The sequence below is a fragment of the Cetorhinus maximus genome, chromosome 32, assembly GCF_964194155.1.
Source record: "Cetorhinus maximus chromosome 32, sCetMax3.hap1.1, whole genome shotgun sequence".
Classification (NCBI taxonomy): Eukaryota; Metazoa; Chordata; class Chondrichthyes; order Lamniformes; family Cetorhinidae; genus Cetorhinus; species Cetorhinus maximus.
Window position 1 is genome coordinate 2,785,255 of NC_135910.1, and position 20,741 is coordinate 2,805,995.

Sequence of the window (20,741 nt, forward strand, 5' to 3'; positions counted from 1 at the left end):
CCCCTCCTTACGTCAGCAACCTCCTGCAGCACTGAGGCCCTTTGGGATCTCTGCTTCCCTTCCCTTCTGGCCTCTTGACTGTCACCTATTTCCGTTGCTCTTTTGAGCCGTCTGGTCCCGGAGCTCTGGATCTCCATCACTGATGCCTCTCCGCCCCCTCTCTCTCTCTCTCTCTCTCTCAATCTCTCTCCCCTTGGCTCACCTGCTCTCGTGCATCCTTACGAAAGTAAAATACTGCGGATGCTGGAAATCTGAAAGAGAAACAAAAAATGCTGGGAATACTCAACGGCGTCTGTGGAGAGGGAAACAGAGGCTGGGATTTTCCAGCCTGTCACGCCGGTGGGATCCTCCGGTCCCGCTGATGTGAACGGAGATTTCAATGGCTAAACCAGCCCCCCCTGTGGGAATACACACTGCGGTGGGGGGTGGGGAGGGGGGTGGGGGGTGCTGGACACTAACCTGAAGCAGGAGATATTAGGAGAAGGGATGATAAACTTGGTCAAAGAGTCGCAGGGTTTTAAGGAGAGGAAGATGGAGAGGTGAAGGGATTTAGCCTGGGAATTCCAGAGCCTAGGGCTTTGACAGCGACAGAGGGGAAATGGAACTTGGCCTCTGGGTTACTGTCTATGCCGTGTGTGCTATAAGGTAGTGTGATGAGTAAGACAGCATCGGAAATTAAAACAGATTAACGTCAGTACAGACAGCACCTAACTTAACTTCGCTTTGGTCGTGTTTACACTGTCTGCCAGGTTTTTATTCTATTAACCCCTCGATGAGCCCCAGAGGCTGGAGCAGCTGTAATCTAAACTGGATGGTATTAACCCATTCACTCCTCCGCTGTGTGACCGTCACAATCAGTTGGGGTGGATGATTTGAGGGGATGGAGGTGGTTGGGGTTGGAGGGGCTGGGGGGGAACAGGCAAAAGTAAAAAGCAACCTGATTTAAAGTGTTGCCACCTTGTTTCTCACAGCCAGGCAGTGTCACATTTGAATCAGAGTTGTGCTTGTGTGCACTCTGGGTGCTGGGAGCTCTGGGTGCTGGGAGCTCTGGGTGCTGGGACCCTGCGATCGGTGCCGGTGACAAACTAGCCCATTCCTCACCCCTGGGCAGGGCGTTGTACATATCGTCACCTCTTTTCCTGGTGTATCCTGGTGCCCTGTATCATGAGGGTGGGATTGTGAGGAGCGTCATTAGTGAACACTTAACCTTTTCCCAGGACATTCTTTAACCTATTATTTTCAGCAAAGGCCTTAATCTGTTTTAACAGCCCGGTCATAGTGCCTGATTTCAAACAGGCACATTGAACTTTAGGGATTGGTTTATCTCCTGTGGGCAGTGTGTATGATCAGCCAAGGCCAACAGTATCCTTCAGGTGCAGTGGGGTTAGAGCTGGGGGCAGTAACTGGGCTAGGCCTTGCATTTTAAAGTTAGGCCTCATTTTAAAGCTATACATTTTGGCCATGTTTTATATAATAATTTGATATTCTATTGCTTATTTATAGTAATACTATAAACTTAAAGGAATCTGGAAAGTACAGAATATAAAGATAAATAAATATATATATATATAAATGGAGCTCTGTAGTACAGAGCAAAAGAGCGCCCCCATTCGTGGGCAGGTGTAATTACAGCATGACACGTTTATAGTTTTTATTCTTTTATGGGACGTGGGCGTGACAGGCAACATCGGCATGGGTTACCCATCCTTAATTGCCCTTGAGAAAGTGCTGGTGAACTGTCTTCTTGAACCACCAGCCTGGTAAAACTGAGTGGCTTGCTAAGACATTTCAGAGGGGCAGTTAAGAGTCAATCACATTGCTGTGGGTCTGGAGTCACATGTAGGTCAGACCAGGTAAGGACGGCAGATTTCCCTCCCTAAAGGGCATTAATGAACCAGATGGGTTTTTAACAACAATTGATGATAGGCTCATGGTCACCATTAATGAGACTGGCTTTCAATTCCAGATTAATTAATTGAATTTAAGTTCCACCAGCTGCCTTGGTGGGATTTGAATCTATGTCCCCAGAGCATTAGCCTGGGCCTCTGGATTACTGACCTAGTGACATTACTGCGATGCCACCATCTCCCAGCTCTTTGTTTTCATACAAAGAAATGGTAACCATCGATAAAAGCATACACACGCGTGCACAGAGGTGTGTCCTTGCTCTGTCTGCCAGAAAGATCATATGTTCAGCCTGAGGAACGGGACACACACTTGCGCAGAGATAGCTCAAGATGGCTGACGCCCAAAATTAGGATGAGACATGGTCATGCATGGAGGACGAGCAGCCACACTGGCCAGTATAAGGACTGAACCTGTGACTTTGGCATTACCCTGTATTATTATTATCATTCTAACCATCTGCACTAACCATTGAATTCTTTCACTGAGCCGCACACATGGACCAGACAGGGAGCCAGTGAGCCGACGAAGGCAACGCGGCAGACAGACAGACTAGCAAGTGCAAAGAAGTACAAAGCAGCCCATCTTGCCGGGCGTGACTCATTTACACAAGCACATTCAATTATAAATGTGGAGATTGGAATTTATAATGGGAAAAGTTGACTCAAAAGTGTGAACAAAGCATGTCATCAGAGAGTATGGATTTACAGACAGGAGTGAATGTCAGAAAGTTTTTCCAGGTAATTCTGTTTTTGAGTATGGATTTACAGACAGGAGTGCATACAAATAGACATTTTTTATTATTTATTATTGATATTACTCAGCACTGTTTTGTCCCACCTGCCTTTGAACCCGTTTCTCCCACACCATCCCACACTTTGTTCCAATAGGGAGGATTTGTTTTCAATCCCAGTGCAGTGTTGAGGCTGGGCACTGGTTGCTTGGAGCCTCTCCATGGGGAGGTTGGGGAGGGACAGCTCTCCTCTGTATTTTGGCAAATACTTATCCCTCAACCCATATCACTGAAAGTGGATTACCTGGTCATTATAACCTTGCTGATTGTGAGAGCTTGCCGTGCGCAAATTGGCTGCCAAGTTTCCTACCTTACAACAGTGAGTATGATTCAAAAGTACTTCATTGTCTGTAAAGTGCTTTGGGGCACTCTGAGTTTGTGAAAGGTGCTGTATAAGTGCAAGTTCTTTCTTTCTGAACCTGTGATTGTTTTCGAAGTTTGTTAGGGCTCTGGAGAGGTTAAAGGTCGCCCCTCTGGCTTGGGTTTATGTTTATTAAGGCACAGAACTTATTGCTGGTAAACTGAAGCCTTCGTGTTTGTTTACAGTGGTCTAATTGTGTGATTCTCTCTCTCTTTGTCTCTCCACAGTCCCTGGAAAGCACCCGTCGTATGCTGCAACTGGTGGAGGAGGTATCGTGCCAGCAAATTTCATATATTTTTTTGTATTGGTGAATTCCTGTTGCGGCCATGTTCCTGTGACATTTCGAGCGTTGCTTGGGATCATCACAGAGCGAGATTTACATCTGGGGGGACAAAATGGAAATGACACGCACTAAACTTCCTTCTCCCCCCACCCCAAATCCTGTTTAACGCCCATGGCTACTCTCACCCAGGTGACCAATCCCCCTGTGCGAACATCTGTGATGAACTTTTTGACCATGATGGGGTCAAGATTCTCCTCATTCAACACTTTCCAGTAAGTTAGCACTGGAACCCCTGATTATTTGTTCCTCCCCTTAGTCTAGATGTGCACGAGAGATGCAGCTTTCTACTGCTGCCTTAGCAGAGCTCAGTCAATCTAGTACAGGGTGTTCATTCATTCATGGGATGTGGGCATCACTGGCTAGGCCAGCATTTATTGCCCACATTAAAAGGGCATTTAAGAATGAACCACATTGCTGTGGGTCTGGAGTCACCTGTAGGCCAGACCAGGGGCGGGATTTTCCACACCCACCCACCGCGATCTTCCAGTCCCACCATAAGTCAATGGACTTCTGGCTGGGGCACCGCCTCACCCACAACAGGTCCAGAAAATCCCAGCCCAGGTAAGGGTGGCAGATTTCCTTCCCCGAAGGGCATTGTTGAATCAGATGGGGTTTTTTTTTAATGATAATTGGCAATGGTCTGGATTAGACTTTTAATTAATTGAATTCAAATTTGACCATCTGCCGCAGTGAGATTCAAACCCAGGTCCCCAGAGCGTTACCCTGCCTCTCTGGATTACTAGTCCAGTGATAATACCACTACCCCACAAAGGGCACACCAGCGGGGGATTAATCATCCAACTGGGGACCTCCCTGACCTCCAGGCTTCAGTTCCAGGGCAGGGATACCAATAAGCTGCCCCCCACCTCCCCCCTTTGGCTCCCCTAGAACAGCCACAGATTTTATCTCCTGACCCGTGACATCACTTCTGGTCACCTGATGCACAGAGGAGGCACCACCTCACACCGGAGCGGGAGAGCTGCTCTCAACCAGTAACAAATCCTCCATGCCCTTAGCCGGCAACTAATGAAGTTGGTCTCCCATCCCCGCCCTCCCTCCAAATTACCCCCACTCCACTCCTCCAGCTTCTGTTGCCACCTCTTGGGGAACCAGTCTTCCCACACTTGCTGCTGCTGGTTCTTACTGTTTCTTGATTGAGGTTTAAATTGCATCAGCACATCAGGTGGGTGTGGTGGGGGGCTGCTGTTATTTTAACTATGGATGTTTGTGTAAAATGGGCGATAATGAGTTAACTGCCTGTTAGACACCAGCCCCATTTCACTATCTATCAGATGTAGAGAAATTAGGTGGGCATGGTATAGGGTTGCCAACCCTCCAGGATTGGCCTGGAGTCTCCAGGAATCGAAGGTCAATCTCCAGGACACCGCCATGTGCCACCCTGGAGAAAAGTCATCGGGACGTTAAAAAATATTGGTTTTTTTTTGTCATTTCCTTTGAACATTTATCTTTACCAGATATAAAAATATTGAAAATGGTTAAAAAAAAATGGCTGTTTGGCTGTCAGTCCAGCATCATCCAATTGGGTAATGAGCCATTTTGCTTTCCGATTGGGGTAATTCATCACCAGGATGGACGTATTGGCCGACGAATGTCTGGAGGGTGGGGGCAAGTCAAGTGCTGGAACCTCCAGGCATGTATTTAATCGCAGTTGGCAACCCTAGGACGGTAATGGTCGGCTGTTCCAAGTTCAAATCACCCTCGGGAAATGAACCCTCTCTTTATTTTAACCAGTCTGTGCTTTCCAATAGAATATCCATTGCCACCTGACTAGCAGGGTACAGGAAAATAACCAGCGGTATCTTAGCCCTCAAGTAATGGAATTTTTAACACAACGCACAGGGTCAGTGCTTGAGATTGGAGCCTCGTACATAAATATTATAAATGAGTAAACATTATGCTCCACCCAGCTTCAGGCATCTTAAGAAAAGTGCCGTCCGATCTGTAATGGCCGTTTTACTTTAGATTCCAGGTATGTAAATTTCGCAAAGCAGTCTGGTGATATACTCCAGTTAGTTCTCATTCCGCAAAGTTTTAGTTGCTGTTCCCACCGCCCCCCCCTGACCCCCGAAGTCCAACCCTGGAGGTAAAGGTAGCTGGGAACTCAACAGATTGAACAATGTGGTAGGAAAAGGATAATTCAGGGCTGTAGTGAGGCTGGTGGTGTAATTCCACAGTGGGGGCATGATGACTGTGGTTGACCCTGAACTAGGGCAACTAGGGATGAGTAATAAATGCAGGCCTGGCCAGCGATGCCCACATCCCATTCACTTGTCAAACCGCACTCTTTATCCAGCAAGAACCATCATCTCCACAAAGCCACCAGCTCAAAATACAGCTTCAGTCAGGGAAAGGTGCTATATAAATGCAAGGCTTTCCTGTCTTTTGGAAATAGATGGGCCAATGGGGATTGTTTCGGGCTGGCTTGTCATACTGCAGAAAGTTTGTCGCTGCATTTATTAAATCTCATTAATCTTCACCACGCAAGCAAGCATACTCTACAGCAAATAATTAGTTTGCTTGTCCCAGTTGATGCATTTAGAGGAACATCTGTTCATGTGAATCCTTGTGCTAATAACATGAGCAATTGACAGACGGGTTGTTAATGTGAACCAGCAGCTTAACTGAAGGACAAAGACTGGGACGGGGTCCTTCAGTCTCCATTGGTGCCGACACCAGGGTTTTATTCAGACTTTATCCAATTTGAATAAATATCCGGCAGTCTAACTCCAAACTCGGGTTGTATGTGGAGAGAGCAATAAGGGTTTACAAGCATGTCACTGTTGGTGTGAGCAATTTGGGCTGATGAATTAAGACGGTAATAAAAATAAAAAAAGCTTATGCTACAACACCAACTACATTGCATGATGAACAATTGTTCCCTATAGATTAAACTAAGAGAAACCCAGTGGAGGTAGGGCTTAGCTTTGTTCAGTTACAACATTTTTTTATTTGTTCATGGGATGTGGGCGTCACTGATTGAGCCAGTATTTATTGCCCATCCCTAATTGCCCCTTGAGAAGGTGGTGGTGAGCTGCCTTCTCGAACTGCTGCAGTCCATGCGGTGTAGGTCCACCCACAGTGCTGTTAGGGAGTGAGTTCCAGGATTTGACCCAGCAACAGTGAAGGAACGGTGATATTTTTCCAAGTCAGGATGGTGAGTGACTTGGAGGGAAACTTCCAGGTGGTGGTGTTGCCATGTCCTTGTCGTGGTGCTGTCTAAGGATCCTTGGTGAGTTGCTGCAGTGCATCTTGTAGATGGTATACACTGCTGCTACTGTGCGTCAGTGCTGGCAGAAGTGAATGTTTGTGGATGTGATGCCAAGCAAGTGGGCGGCTTTGTCCAAGACGGTGTCATGCTTCTTGAGTGTTGTAGGAGCTGCACTCATCCAGGCAAATGGAGAGCATTCCATCACACTCTTGCCTTACCCCTTGTAGATTGTGGACAGGATTTGGGGAGTCAGGAGGTGAGTTACTCACTGCAGAATTCCTAGCTTCTGACCTGCTCATTTCTGCTATGTTGTGATAACAGGACACTTAAAAAATATCTACAGGATTAGACAAAGTCAACATCGATTTACGAAAGGGAAATCACGTTTGACTAACCTACTGGAGTGTTTTGAGGACATAACTAGCAGAATAGATAAGGAAGAACCAGTGGATGTGGTGCATTTGGATTTTCGGAAAGGTTTTGATAAAGTCCCATGTAAGAGGTTAATGTGTAAAATTAAAGCACATGGGATTGGGGGAATATATTGGCATGGATTTAGAATTGGTTAAGCAGACAGGAAACAGAGAATAGGAATAAATGGGTCTTTTTCGGAGTGGCAGGCAGTGACTAGTGGGGTACCACAGGGATCAGTGCTTGGGCTCCAGCTATTCTCAATATATATCAATGATTTGGATAAGGGAACCAAATGTAATATTTCCAAGTTTGCTGATGACACGAAACTTGGTGGGATGTGAGCGATGAAGAGGGTGTTAAGAGGCTTCAAAGCAATTTAGACAGGTTGAGTGAGTGGGCAAATACATGGCAGATGTAGTATAACGTGGATAAGTGTGAAGTTATCTACTTTGGTAGGAAAAACAGAATGGCAGGATGTTATTTAAATGGTGATGGATTGGGAAATGTTGCTGTACAAAGGGACCTGGGTGTCCTTGTATACCAATCACTGAAAGCAAGCATGCAGGTGCAGCAAGCAGTTAAGAAGGCAAATGGTATGTTGACCTTCATTACGAGAGGACTTGAATATAGGAGCAAGGATGTCTTACTGTAGCTGTACAGGGCTTTGGTGAGACCACACCTGGAGTATTGTGGACAATTTTTGGTCTCCTTACCTAAGAATGGATATACTTTCCATAGAGGGAGTGCAGTGAAGGTTCACCAGACTGGTTTCTGTGATTGCAGGATTGTCATATGAGGAGAGATTGGGCTATAGGGCTGTATTCACTGGAGTTTAGAAGAATGAGAGGGGATCTCATTAAAACACATAAAATTCTGACATGGATGAACAGACTGGATGTAAGAATAATGTTTCCTCTGGCTGGGGGGGTCTAGAACAAGGGGTCACAGTCTCAGGATACGGGTAAGGCCATTTAGGACTGAGATGAGGAGAAACTTCTTCACTCAGAGGGTGGTGAACCTGTGGAATTCTCTACCACAGAGGCTGTGGAGGCCAAGTCACTGAATATATTTAAGAAGAAAATAGATAGATTTCTAGACTCTAAAGACATCAAGGGGTATGGTGAGAGTGCACAGGAGTGCGGCATTGAGATAGAGGATCAGCCATGATCATATTGAATGGCGGAGCAGGCTCGAAGGGCCGAATGTCCTCCTCCTGCTTCTATTTTCTATGTTTCCATGTTTCTATGCACTAAGGTTCTTTTAAATATTATTTTATTTTTATGCTAATATTTCCTTGGCGCACATATGCCCTGGAGGCAGCTGATTGAAGAGAGGCCATCCAAATGAATAAACTGACTGCTTCGGCAGATTGTGTATAATTTACCTGATAAAAGACTGGAACCATCTAATCTGCTGAGGCTTTGTTGCTTTGCCAATAAACCCAAAGGTTAACAGTGTAAAATTCTTCAGAATGTTAAGGATGACTGGGAAACCAGGATTCTACAGGATTCCTGCTGGCACTGCGTTCAGACTATTGAGACTATTGTGGGGAGGAGCATTGTTCATTTTTAGTTTCAAACTGGAAGCAATAGAGGTGACATCCCATAACCTCAGGTCATGGCTGGAGCGTTAGATTGGGAAGAGGCTGGTGTGGAGCATTAACCAGATGGCCAGTTGCTGTATGTAAATTCTATGTCAAACCTCTACCTCTAACAGATATGCTTGATTTCATTTTGCCTGAACACAGCAATTTTGCAACTAAGAAAGGGCCTTCAAAGTTTGTGAGCAGTTCAGACAGGTAACAATTCATTGGCCCTTGACTCCTGTTAACTCAGCTGGTAGCCCCTCTGAGTTAGAAGATGGTGGGTTCGAGTACTACCCAAGGGCTTCAACTCACCTTCCAGTTAGTGCCAGGAGCCACACTGCCAGGTGGTGGTGCCATAGGATTAAAATGTTAGGCCGATGGCCCGGTCCCTGAGATTGAAGCAGCCATAACAGATCCATTAAAATTACTCAGGGGAAACCAGTAGGTTCTGAGCAACGTTCCTCCTTCAGAGCTCGACTCCGTGGGTGAGCACATCATGTTCCCCCTGTTTTTAAGGGCTGACTGGTCACTCATCACCTCTATGTTCCCAACTCAATGGTCTCACTATTAACTTCCCGCTTGCTCCTTCCCACCCACCCCTGCAAAGGTGCTGCACAGGATGAGATCAGCTCCAACAACAGCCAAGGAGCTCGACATCATTCAGGGAAAAGCTGCCTGTTTGATTGGCTCCCCATCCACCTGTTCCAGACAAGGTGAGAGAGAGCTATTGAAACCCCTATTCCCTTCCCAACTCTCCGTAAGCAGTCAACTTTTGAAAGGAAGACGTGTGCTTCTTAACCCCTGAGCGTGTGGACAGTTTGAATAACCAGCAGCAAGTTTTTCATGGGTTTACATCGAGGATTGTTTATTCATGTGCTCACCCCAAAATCCAATCCTATGGCACTCACTCACACGCTTACACACACACAAACATACTCAAGGAAAGTACAGTCAAGGAGACTTTTCCAAGTTATAAACAAAAGGAATAGTTTATAATTCATGTGATTGTCCTACTGTGGGAAACCTGCGTCGGAGGCCTGATGGAAAAGGCGTCTTCACTCCTCAAGTGTAGTCTAGGTAGGTTCAGCAGCTGGAGTGGTTTTCAGGATTCGATCAAAGAGATGAGACGGGCTTTTCCGGCCCTGACATCGACAGGCATCGTAGCAGGCGGGACGGGAAGATTTGGCGATGCCCTGCAGGTGTCAGGGCCCGAAAACCTGGCCATGGACTTTCTGCAGGTCGTGAAGTTAGTTGCTTGCAGCCTCATTACCAGCAGGTCAGCTGGCAGTATTGGTGGAGCTGAAAAGGAACAGGCCTGGAGACCTTGCGATGTTTCAGTCTCCAGTTCCTTTCTGCTGCTGTATCTTCTGCAGACAACACTTAAAGATTATGAGAAGACTAACAAGGCAGCCTTACCATGTGGCTTCTCAAAATTCCCTTTTCCAAATTTGGTGATTGTCTTGGGTTAGCTGGTTTATTGTTTTTTTTAAATTTGTTCATGGGATGTGGGTGTCACTGTCTGGGCCAGCATTTATTGCCCATCCCTAATTGCCCTTGTTCAGAGGGCATTTAAGAGTTAACCACATTGCTGTGGGTCTGGAGTCACATGTAGGTCACATGTAGGCCAGACCAGGTAAGGACAGCAGATTTCCCTCCCTAAAGGGTGTTAGTGAACCAGGTGGGTTTTTATGGCAATGGGTTTATCATCATCATCAGACTTTTAATTCCAGATTTTGTTTTGTTAGATTCAAATTTCACCATCTGCTGTGGTGGGATTTGAACACAGGTCCCCAGAGGATTACCCTGGCTCTCTGGAATACTTGTCCAGTGACAATATTATTATGCCACTGCCTCCCTCCCCTCCCATGAAGTGGGTTGAGACAGTCACCATCTTGTTTCAGAAAGACCCATTCAATTCAAGAATGCCTTTTGCATGGTCTCAGGATATAGGTGGTTGACACCTCCTCGTCTGGAATGTATCCTTTTTATCCTTGCGATGCAGTGTGGCAGTTTTTGAATTCACACATCGGGTCAGATGACCCCCAGTGGTCATCTTTTGCAGCACGTATCACTGTCCACTTTTAAAAGAAAAGACAGTTCCAAAAGATTCCACACTGAGTAAAGTTCATGTTGGGAAAGTTGTGGATATGATGTGCATTTATAGGAGATGACAGTTCCCTCTCCCCACCACCAGTGCAGAGTGGCAGCAGTGAGCACCGTCTCCAAGCTGCACAGCAGCAACTTGCCAAGGCTCTTCCGACAACGCCTTCCAAACCTGTGACCCACGCCTCATGACGAATAAACAGAAAAAGCCTTGCCAGACAAAATTTGACCCATAAAGAGATATTAAAGACAGGTGGACAAATGTTGGGTCAAATAAGTAGGTTTTAATAAGCATCTTAAAGAAGGAGAAAGGCACCTGATGTTTAGACAGCAAACTCCAGGATTTGGTCTAGGCTGCTGGAGGCATGGCCCCCAGTGGTGGGGGGAGGGGAGTTGAGGTGGGGTGGGGGTGGGGGGTAGGAAGTGGTGGATGGTCAAGAGGCCAGAACTGGGGGAGTGCTGAGATCCCAGAGGATTGTAGGGTTGGAGGAGAAATAGAAGCAGCTTTGATAGTCATAAAGAACTTTTGTGTAGCAAGTGCCTCTCTATCACCCATCAGCAAGTAGATTGGTTTCCGTTAACATTTCCTGTCGAATTTTTAGTGCGTAGAAATGTACATTTTTAATTCTCAGGAAACAGACTTTGAGTTGTCAGAATCCATTATTCCTTCTGGGCTGAATGCCTTTTGTAACGCTCAAAACATATCATATCCATAAACCCAAACATGTGGAATTTGTAACACCTAATATTACACTCAGTAATGACATTATGCAACAACAAAGCTGTGAACACACTTGTCATCTAATTCAGGTGTTTCTGATTCCTTTATTCAATTAAATCATAATATAACTGAACTGAAAGCACGATTGCTTTTTACAGCCGTTCATTTCCTGGTGTTGACTTGTGGCGTTGGACAGCCATTGAGACATTTATCTCCCTTTGTAGCAATCCCACTTTTGATTAAAAACAACTATCGCCAGCTCAGTCTTTGTGTCGATAACCCTGTCTGTGGTCACAGACAGAGGCTTCACCCACGCCTTGTGACAGCTTGGCAACCAATCAATTAAAGCCCGTCAAAGGCACTGACTGAACATCTGTTCTCGTGCACAACTGCGGCACAATCAATGGAGGCAGCCTGAAGTCCGACACACTGTCCTAGGACTGTGTCACCGCAGAGCAAGGAAACACAGACAGAGGAAAACATGCTTGTGTCTCACATCAAAAAGGTTAAGTTTTGATTGTCTCAGAATTTTTTTTCTTCCATGGGATGTGGGTGTCGCTGGCAAGGCCAGCATTTGTTGCCCATCCCTAATTGCCCTTGAGCAGAGTGGCTTGCTGGGCCATTTCAGAGGGCAGATAAGAGTCAACCATATTGCTGTGAGTCTGTAGACCAGACAAGGTAAGGACAGCAGATTTCCTTTCCTAAAGGACCTAGTGAACCAGATGGGTTTTTAATGACAATCAGTGATAGTTTTATGGTCACCATTACTGAGACTAGCTTTTAATTCAAGAATTATTAATTAAATTTAAATTTCATCAGCTACAGTGGTGGGATTTGTACCCATATCACCAAATCATCAGCCTAGGCTGCTGGAGTATTAGCCTAGTGACATTCTCACTGCACCACCTCTTTCTCAGCAGTAGGTATGTGCCTTTGGCTCTTGGCCAGTTCCTGAGGACTGTGGTTTTATTAAAAATTTATTTTTTAATAAAACTGGGATCACAACTTAAAAATGTATGATCTAAGTGGAATAGTTAAGAATACAGTGAAGAATTTAAACATCAAAGCAGTGACTAGGAAGGATGAAATAGTTTGATGTAATGACAAAGTAAAGCTTGAACTAATACAAATAAAACAGGATTATGGGGAAGAATGGAATTTGGGAAAGTGGAGACAGAGAGCAGAAGTATTGTTTAGAATTTCATTTGAGTGGGCAAAGGAACACAGGAACAGGAGGAGGCCAATCAGCCCCTCAAATCTGTTTCGACATTCAATTAGATCATGGCTGATCGGTACTTGAACTCCATTTACCCGCCCTCCCTTAATACCCTTGCCCAACAAAAATCTATCAATCTCAGTTCTGAAATTTTCAGTTGACCTCCAGCCTCAACAACTTGCCAGGGATCAGAATTTGAGATCTCCACTGCCCTTTGTGTGAACAATGTGCTCGCCGATGCTCAATTTGGGTTCTGCCAGGGCCACTGGACTCCCGACCTCATTACAGCCTTGGTCCAAACAAGAGGTGGGGTGAGAGTGACTGCCCTTGACATCAAGGCAGCATTTGATCCAATGTGGCATGAAGGACCCCTGGCAACATTGAAGTCAGTGGAGATCAGGGGGAAAATTCTCCACTGGTTGGAGTCGTATCTAGTACAAAGGAAGATGGTTGTGGTTGTTGGAGGTCATTCATCTCAGTCTCAGGAGTTCCTCAGGGTAGTGTCCTAGGCCCAACCATTTTCAGCTGCTTCATCAATGACCTTCCCTCCATCATAAGGTCAGAAGTGGGGATGTTCACTGATGATGGCGCAATGTTCAGCACCATTTGCGACTCCTCAGATACTGAAAAGGTCCATGTACAAATGCAGGCTTGGCCTGATAGGTGTCAAGTAACATTCACGCCTCACAGGAGCTGGGCAATGACCATCTCTCCTCAACATTCAACAGCATTAACATGCTAAATCCCCTACCATCAACATCCTTGAGGTTATCATTGACCAGCAACTTAACTAAAGCAGCCATATAAATACTGAATAAATACCATATAAATGCAAGAGCAAGTCAGAAGTTATTCAGACTGCATCATGTAACCCACCTCCTGACTTCCCAAAGCCTGTCCACCATCTGCAAGGCACCAGCCAGGAGTGCAATGGAATACTCTCCATTGCCAGTATGAATGCAGCACCAACAATGTTCAAGAAGCTCGACACCATCCAAGAAAAGCAGCCCACTTGATCGGCACCCCATCCTCCACCTTAACTGTTTACTCCCTCCACCAGCAGTGCACTGTGGCAGTAGCGTGTATTATATACAAGTTGCACTGCAGCAACTTACCATTGTTCTTTTGACAGCACCTCCAACTCTTTTCTTTCCTTCCTCAACTCCTGTCTCCATTTCTGGGGATAGGCTATTAACCAATATCCACTATAAGTCCACTGACTCCCACAGATGCCTTCCTTTCTGCTTCCTGTAAGCACCCTGTTCTATTATCTCAGTTTTCCTGTCTCTGTCACATCTGTTCTGACAATGTGACCCTCCATTCCAGATATTCCAGTATGCCCTCATTTTGTCGCAAGTAAGGATTCCCCCCCAACTTTGACCGTGTCTGTTCTATTTCACACACTTTTGCTCTCACCCCTTCCCCTCCCTCCCAGAATCACGATAGGGTTCCCCTTGTCCTCACCTTCCACTCCACCAGCCTCCACATTCAACAAATCATCCCCATTTCCAACACCTCCAGCATTATGTCACCACCAAACACATCTTCTCCCCTTCAGCATTCCAAAGGGGTTGTTTGCTTCACAATACCCGAGACCACTCCTCACTCACCCCTAACTCCCCTTCCCCTGGCACCTTCCCATGCAAGTGCAGGAGATGCAACACCTTTTCTTTTACCCCCTCTCTCCTCACCACCCCAGGCCCCAAAATCTCCTTCCAAGTGAAACAGTGATTTACGTGTAATCCTTTCCGCTTATTATAGTGCATGCGCTGCTCACAATGTAGTCCCCTCTACACTAGAGGAGGCCAAAGCAGACTGGGTGAAAGCAAACTGCTTTGTGAAGCTCCTCCATGACCCTGAGCTTCTGGTCACATGTCAGTTTAATCCTTTGCCGCAGTCCCCCTCTGACCTCTCTGTCCTCGGCCTCCTACACTGTTCCAATAAATCTCAATGGCAATTTGAGGAATAGCACCTTATCTTTCGATTAGGCACCTATGGCCTTCTGGACTCGACACTCAGTTGAATGATTTCAGACCATAAACTCTGCCCTAATTTCTTTTTATTTTGTTATGTAATCCTTCCTGCTTTCCACACTATCACTGACCTTTCTTTATGTGGCCCCCCTGCTCCCCTCTTTCCCTGTCCCTGTACTTAATTAAAACCTGTAACCTTTTCTCTAACCTTTCATCATCCAGAATCTGATGAAAGGTCATCGACCTGTTTGTCTTTGGACAGACTCCGCCTGACCTGATGAACCTTTCCAGCATTTTGTGTTTTTAATGTTTCTTCAAAGCTTAATGGATTCGTGCCAAGCTGGGGGTGTAGGGTGTGGGGGTGCCCTTGGGGTAGAGATTCCTCCTGGACTGCAGCACAAAGTGACCAGGACCTCCATGGCTGCCCATTAACCCCCCAGCAGCCCCGCTGCCCCACCCCGATATTCCATTCCATTGGCTGCAATTAAGTTTAATTTCAGGAGGTAGCAACAGGCGGTCAGTGCAATATTAACCATTATGCAACATCAGCTGAGATTAATTCCTATCCCACCCCGTGCCCTGTGCCCCATTCAGTCCACAAGCATGACCCTGAGCTTCCGCTCATCTGTCATTTTAATTCTTTGCCGCAGTCTCCCTCTGACCTCTCTGTCCTCGGCCTCCTACACTGTTCCACTAAAGCTCAACTGCAGCTTGAGGAACATCACCTTCTCTTTCGATTAGGCACCTACGGCCTTCAGAGAGATCAGAGAGACATTAGAAGGAAGGGAAAAGCAGAATTCTGCCTTGTTCCAGTAGAACACTGTACAAGCCCTGCTGAGCAGATGTTGAAGGACAGTTTCACATCAGCTTGCTGTGTAGCTCAATGAATTGCAAGTTCTGTTTGGAGTTGGGAGTGTTAAGTCTGTCAGTCTACAAGGAGAACAAACACACTTTGGTCATTGTCTGAATCTGCTCCCACCATACTCAGGAACAGAAAAGCACCAGGCCAATAGAAAAATCCCGCCCACCCTCCCTCCCTCTCTCCCCCTCTTCTCTCTCTCGCTCTCCATCTCCTTTCATGCTCCTTCCCTCCCTTTCAATATCTCTCGTTCATCTTTCATTCCTCTTTCCTTCAGCCTTTCTCTTTCTTTCTCTTTCTTCCTCTCTCTCCCACACAATGTAGCTCACATTCTGGTTTCCTATTATACTTCATGTCACCAACTGCTTCATTGTCTGTAAGGCACTTTGAAATATCCCGAGGTCATAAAAAGTGTGTTAGAAATGCAGCCATTTTTCTTTCTTTTGTTCTTTGACCTCTCTGAATCTCCTTATTCTTACTACTCTTTTCATTCTTCAAGTTCAAGGTGAGGGGCAGGAGGTTTAGGGGGGATGTGAGGAAAAACTTTTTTACCCAGAGGGTGGTGATGGTCTGGAATGCGCTGCCTGGGAGGGTGGTGGAGGCGGGTTGCCTCACATCCTTTAAAAAGTACCTGGATGAGCACTTGGCACATCATAACATTCAAGGCTATGGGCCCAGTGCTGGTAAATGGGGTTAGGTAGGTAGGTCAGGTGTTTCTCACGTGTCGGTGCAGACTCGATGGGCCGAAGGACCTCTTCTGCACTGTGATTCTGTGATTCTGTGATCTTATTCTTCTCTCTTTTCTATATAGGAGATTAGTGAACCAGGAAGGATCAATATGTGTTCACACTAGGGCAACCAAAAATGACCAAGTAGAACTCTCTCCCCCCATTCTCTTTTTCTTCCAGTTAAATTACTGACAATTAACTTTATGATTTCATTATTCTTATGTTTACTTTTGACAGTACAGTCCTGTAAAATGCACACTATTAGGGGGCATCAGGGCAAGGTCCGGAGGGTTCATCTTTTATCCCTGAATGTCCCCAATCTGAAGCTGCCCCAATGAGGAGAATGCAGGCAGCTAAGGGACCGAATGGCCTTTCTGACTGACTCACCACTCACTTTGGTGACTGTGAAACTATCATCGATTGTCATAAAAACCCATCCGGTTCACTAATGCCCCTTTAGGGAAGGAAATCTGCCGCCCTTACCCGGTCTGGCCTACATGTGACTCCAGACCCACAGCAATGTGGTTGTCTCTTAACTGCCCCTCTGAAGTGGCCCAGCAAGCCACTCAGTTCAAGGGCAATTAGGGGTGGGCAACAAATACTGGCCTTACCAGTGACACCCGCATCCCATGAACAAATAAAGGGGAAAAAAAATTACAATTCAGAAATAGGTCATTTGGCCAATTGCTCCGTGCTGGTGTTTATCCTCCACAGGAGTATTTTCATGCAACCCTATCAACATATCCCTCTATTCATTTCTTGTTCATGTATTTATTCAGCTACCTCTTAAAGGAATCAATGTTAATTGCTTCAGTTACTCCCTGTGATAGTGAGTTCCACATTCTCATTACTCTCTGGGTAAAGAAGCTTTTCCTGAATTCTTTGTTGGGTTTATTGGTGACTCTTATATTTATGAGCCCTAGATTTGGTCCCCCTCACATTTTCAATGCATCAGCCCTGTCAAAGACCTTCATAGGTTTAAAGACTTCTATCAGGTCACCCCCCAGTCTTTTTTCCAGATTAAAGAGCCCCAGTCCAGTCAGTCTTTCCTGAAAGCCATAACCTATTAATATTCAAATTAATATTAATGTTGGTCTTAATATTGGTAAGTTTAACATTAAGGGATATTTAATAAAGTTGTAATGGAGCAGAGGTTTGGAGCTGTAAGAGAGTGCATCTGATGATGATTTTAATACTGCAGTGGCAGGAGATGATGGACTATATAGGGATTTAAATAGGATTATGGATTAGGAATATAGGACATACAGCACAAAACAGGCCATTCAGTCCAACCAGTCCATGCTGGTGTATATACATCACTTGAGCTTCTTCCCATCTTTCCTCACCTAACTCTACAGTTGTAACCCCCTATTCCCTTCTTCCTCATACTTGTCTAATTTCCCCTTAAATACATCTACACGATTCACTTCAACCACTCCCTGTGGTAGCGAGTTCCACATTCTTAGCACTCTCTGGGTAAAGAAGTTTATTCTCAATTTCCTATTGGATTTCTTGGTGACTATCTTATATTGCTGTCCTCTAGTTATGGTCTTCCCCACAAGAGCAAATATTCTGTATCCACTCTAACAACATGTTTCATCATTTTAAAGGCCTCTATTAGGACACCCCTCAGCCTCCTATTTGTAAGAGAAAAGAGACCCAGTCTCTCCATTCTTTCCTGATATGTATACCCATGCCTGTCTGGTATCAGCCTGATAAAGCTTCTCTGAACCCTCCCCAGTGCCTCTTTGTTTTCAATATAGATTTTCAATATGCATTGGTGGCAAGAAACCTTCCAGAAAATAACATCACCATCTTCAAATAGAGGACTGCTTTAAAAATCTTCTTGGTCTTACAACTGGTGTGTTAACAGTACGATGTGCTGCTATCTCAGTTTCTTTTTATAGTGATTATATAAACAACTGAACAGTCTGAGACAAACACCAAGGTCTTGAGACAGATGCCAATTAAGATTCATGGGATCTTGGGCAACAAGACATTCAGGCCTCCCTTCAGCACTTCCATGCACAACTCCCCATCCCTGTGCACAACTTTCCCTTATACATATCTCCCCACTCCATGCATATCTGCAACCCCATGCATATCTCCCCACCCCATGCACAATTCCCTGTGCATCACTCTTCCGCACTCCACAATACTTCATTTTACACATTACTATGACCCTTGCTTCCCTGCCCTTTACTCTCCCAACCCACCTAAGCTCTAAATAAGCCAACTTACACATTCTCCCCCCCTCTCTACATAAAGAATGTGCATTGATATAGCACCTGTAACACAGTCAAACACTCCAAGGTGCTTTTTAGGAGTGTTATCAAACATAGTTTGGCACTGAGCTGATATTAGATGATCAAAAGCTTGGTCAAAGAGGTAAGTTTTAAGGAGTGCCTTAAAGAAGGAAAGAGAAGTCGAGAGATTTAAAAGTGAATTCCAGTTTTGGACCTAGATGGCTGAAGGCATGGCTACCAACAGGAAATCGGGGATGAACAAGAGGCCGGGATTGGTGGAATTAAGGGTTCTCAGAGGGCTGTAGGAATGGAGGAGGTTACAGAGATAGGGAGGAAGGTAAGGCATGGAGAGATCTGAACACGAGAATAAGAATTTGAAATGCTCACTGTGCTGACGTGTCTCCTACTTTAATACACTCTTTCTACGAATGGTGGAACTGAACTGCTCTGAAATGCTGTCAGTTTTCCTATCTATAGGTACAACCTTTTAAAATCGCAAACTTGGCAATGGCTAATTGCTAATTCCTGATTGATTTTAACTTATCTTCTTTCCCAACCTTTGGAGCCTTGGTTATGTCTTGCACGGTGCTCCGTGTCCCTTCACCCAGGTTTCAGGATAACAGTTGTATAAAAAATACCAACATTAAACTAATAAATGTTCCTGTCATTCACCATCAGAAAAAAATCTCATCGCTGTGACATCAAAAACAAAAACAGAAACAGTCGGTGGAAAGCACGCTTTGTTCTGTAAAGTCTGTTACGTAACTCATTCAGGATTTGCATTATCTATGTCAAGTACTTGTCCTCATATATTTAATAGTGAAAACTACCAGAAAACCAAAACGTTATGGCTGGAGTTCTCCACCCCCATTGGCGTCGGGCGTCATGATGGGTGTGAGCGGACAATATGGCGGGAAGGCCAAAAATCGGCCTCATGGCCGTCATGAAACAGGTTTGCGATTGTCCGCTCCACCCGTCAATGACGGGACATGTTTCCCACCACCACCCGTCAGGAACCTAATTTCAATACCTTAGCATCTCATCATTAACCCTGTTCACCGGAATCATCCCCCTCCCCTCACGCTGGATCATCCGGGTACGTCGGTGTGTATGCACGCCAATGTGTTTCACAACTGTACATAAGTGACCTGCACCTGGTGAGCTGCACTTCACTCGGGACTTCGAGGTTTGTTTCCCTACATTGCTTCGGGCAGCACTCACGGGCATCAGCGCCAGGCTTCACAGGCAGCACCACATCACTTTTAGGGGGGTTCACGGGCAGGTCTCTACCTACCAGACCAGCCATAAGGCGGGGGTGGCTTTGCAATGGCTGCAGGGCTAGGGCTTGTTTGAGGAAGGGGGAGAAGGGGCCTCAGGCAAGGGAAGAGGCTGCAGGGCAAGGGCTGTACTGGGGAAGGGGGGTATCCCAGGGTGTGTGTGGGGGCACATGTTGATCTGTGCAAGTGGCCTCAAGATGGTGAGGGCTGAGGAGGCCGCCTCCAGAGGAGATGAGGCCAGATGGAGATGTGAGGGTGAGTGTGAGAGAGTGAGTGGCGATGTCCCTTGAGCTGGCAGTGAGTGAGATGCCAGTGAGTGTGTGATGGGCTTGTGAGTGTGTGAGTTTAGAGTGTTGAGATGGTTGCCTTACCCTGGCGGCATGGATGAGATCATTCATCCTCTTTCTGCATTGGATGGTCAACCTCTTCTGTGCAGCATTGGCACTGACCACCTCTACCATCGCCTCCCAAGCCGGAGTGGTGAGACTGATGGGCCTCCTGCAGCCAGAGCGGGGGTGGAGGACATGGCGGTGAGCCTCCATGGTGTCCAGAAGGCTTCTCAAGGATATGTCATGAATCGAGGGTCTGCACTCTTCTTGGCTTTTGGGGCCATGTCTTCACCGGAGCAGGTCCTGGGCTGCAGGCATTGAGAAGTGTGCGCGCGGCTGCAGTTTAAATATGGTGCCCTGCAGTGAGGTGAGAGTGTGGCGGGTAAATCAGAGGCTGCCCACCAGCGAGACGGTGTGATTCCTGTGGCTGTGAATTAATGAGGCTGGAAGGGGCCAATTAGGGTGTGAAAAGCTGCCATTGCGGCCGGCGGGTAAAGTTACATTTTTCCTGCCCACTACCACATTGCGTGAAAATCTGGGACAATTCCATCCTTAATCTCCTGATTCAGTTTCACAAATTGCTCCACTTTGATGGGATGGTTAATTTCAGGTTAATAATGTTGAAATATCAATAGAAACACAGCCGAGCACCCTGTTGG

General features: G+C 46.0%; 1 protein-coding gene across 2 annotated transcripts in view; it reads left to right on the forward strand.

Moving 5' to 3' along the window:
• Positions 1 to 20,741, forward strand: part of LOC144671378 (synaptosomal-associated protein 25-like) — a 91,982-nt gene that overhangs the window by 28,827 nt on the left and 42,414 nt on the right. For both annotated transcript variants that reach the window (XM_078533252.1, XM_078533253.1), the window contains exon 3: positions 3,287 to 3,328. In XM_078533252.1, the coding sequence (XP_078389378.1) occupies positions 3,287 to 3,328 (42 nt within the window). The remainder of the gene's footprint in view (positions 1 to 3,286; positions 3,329 to 20,741) is intronic.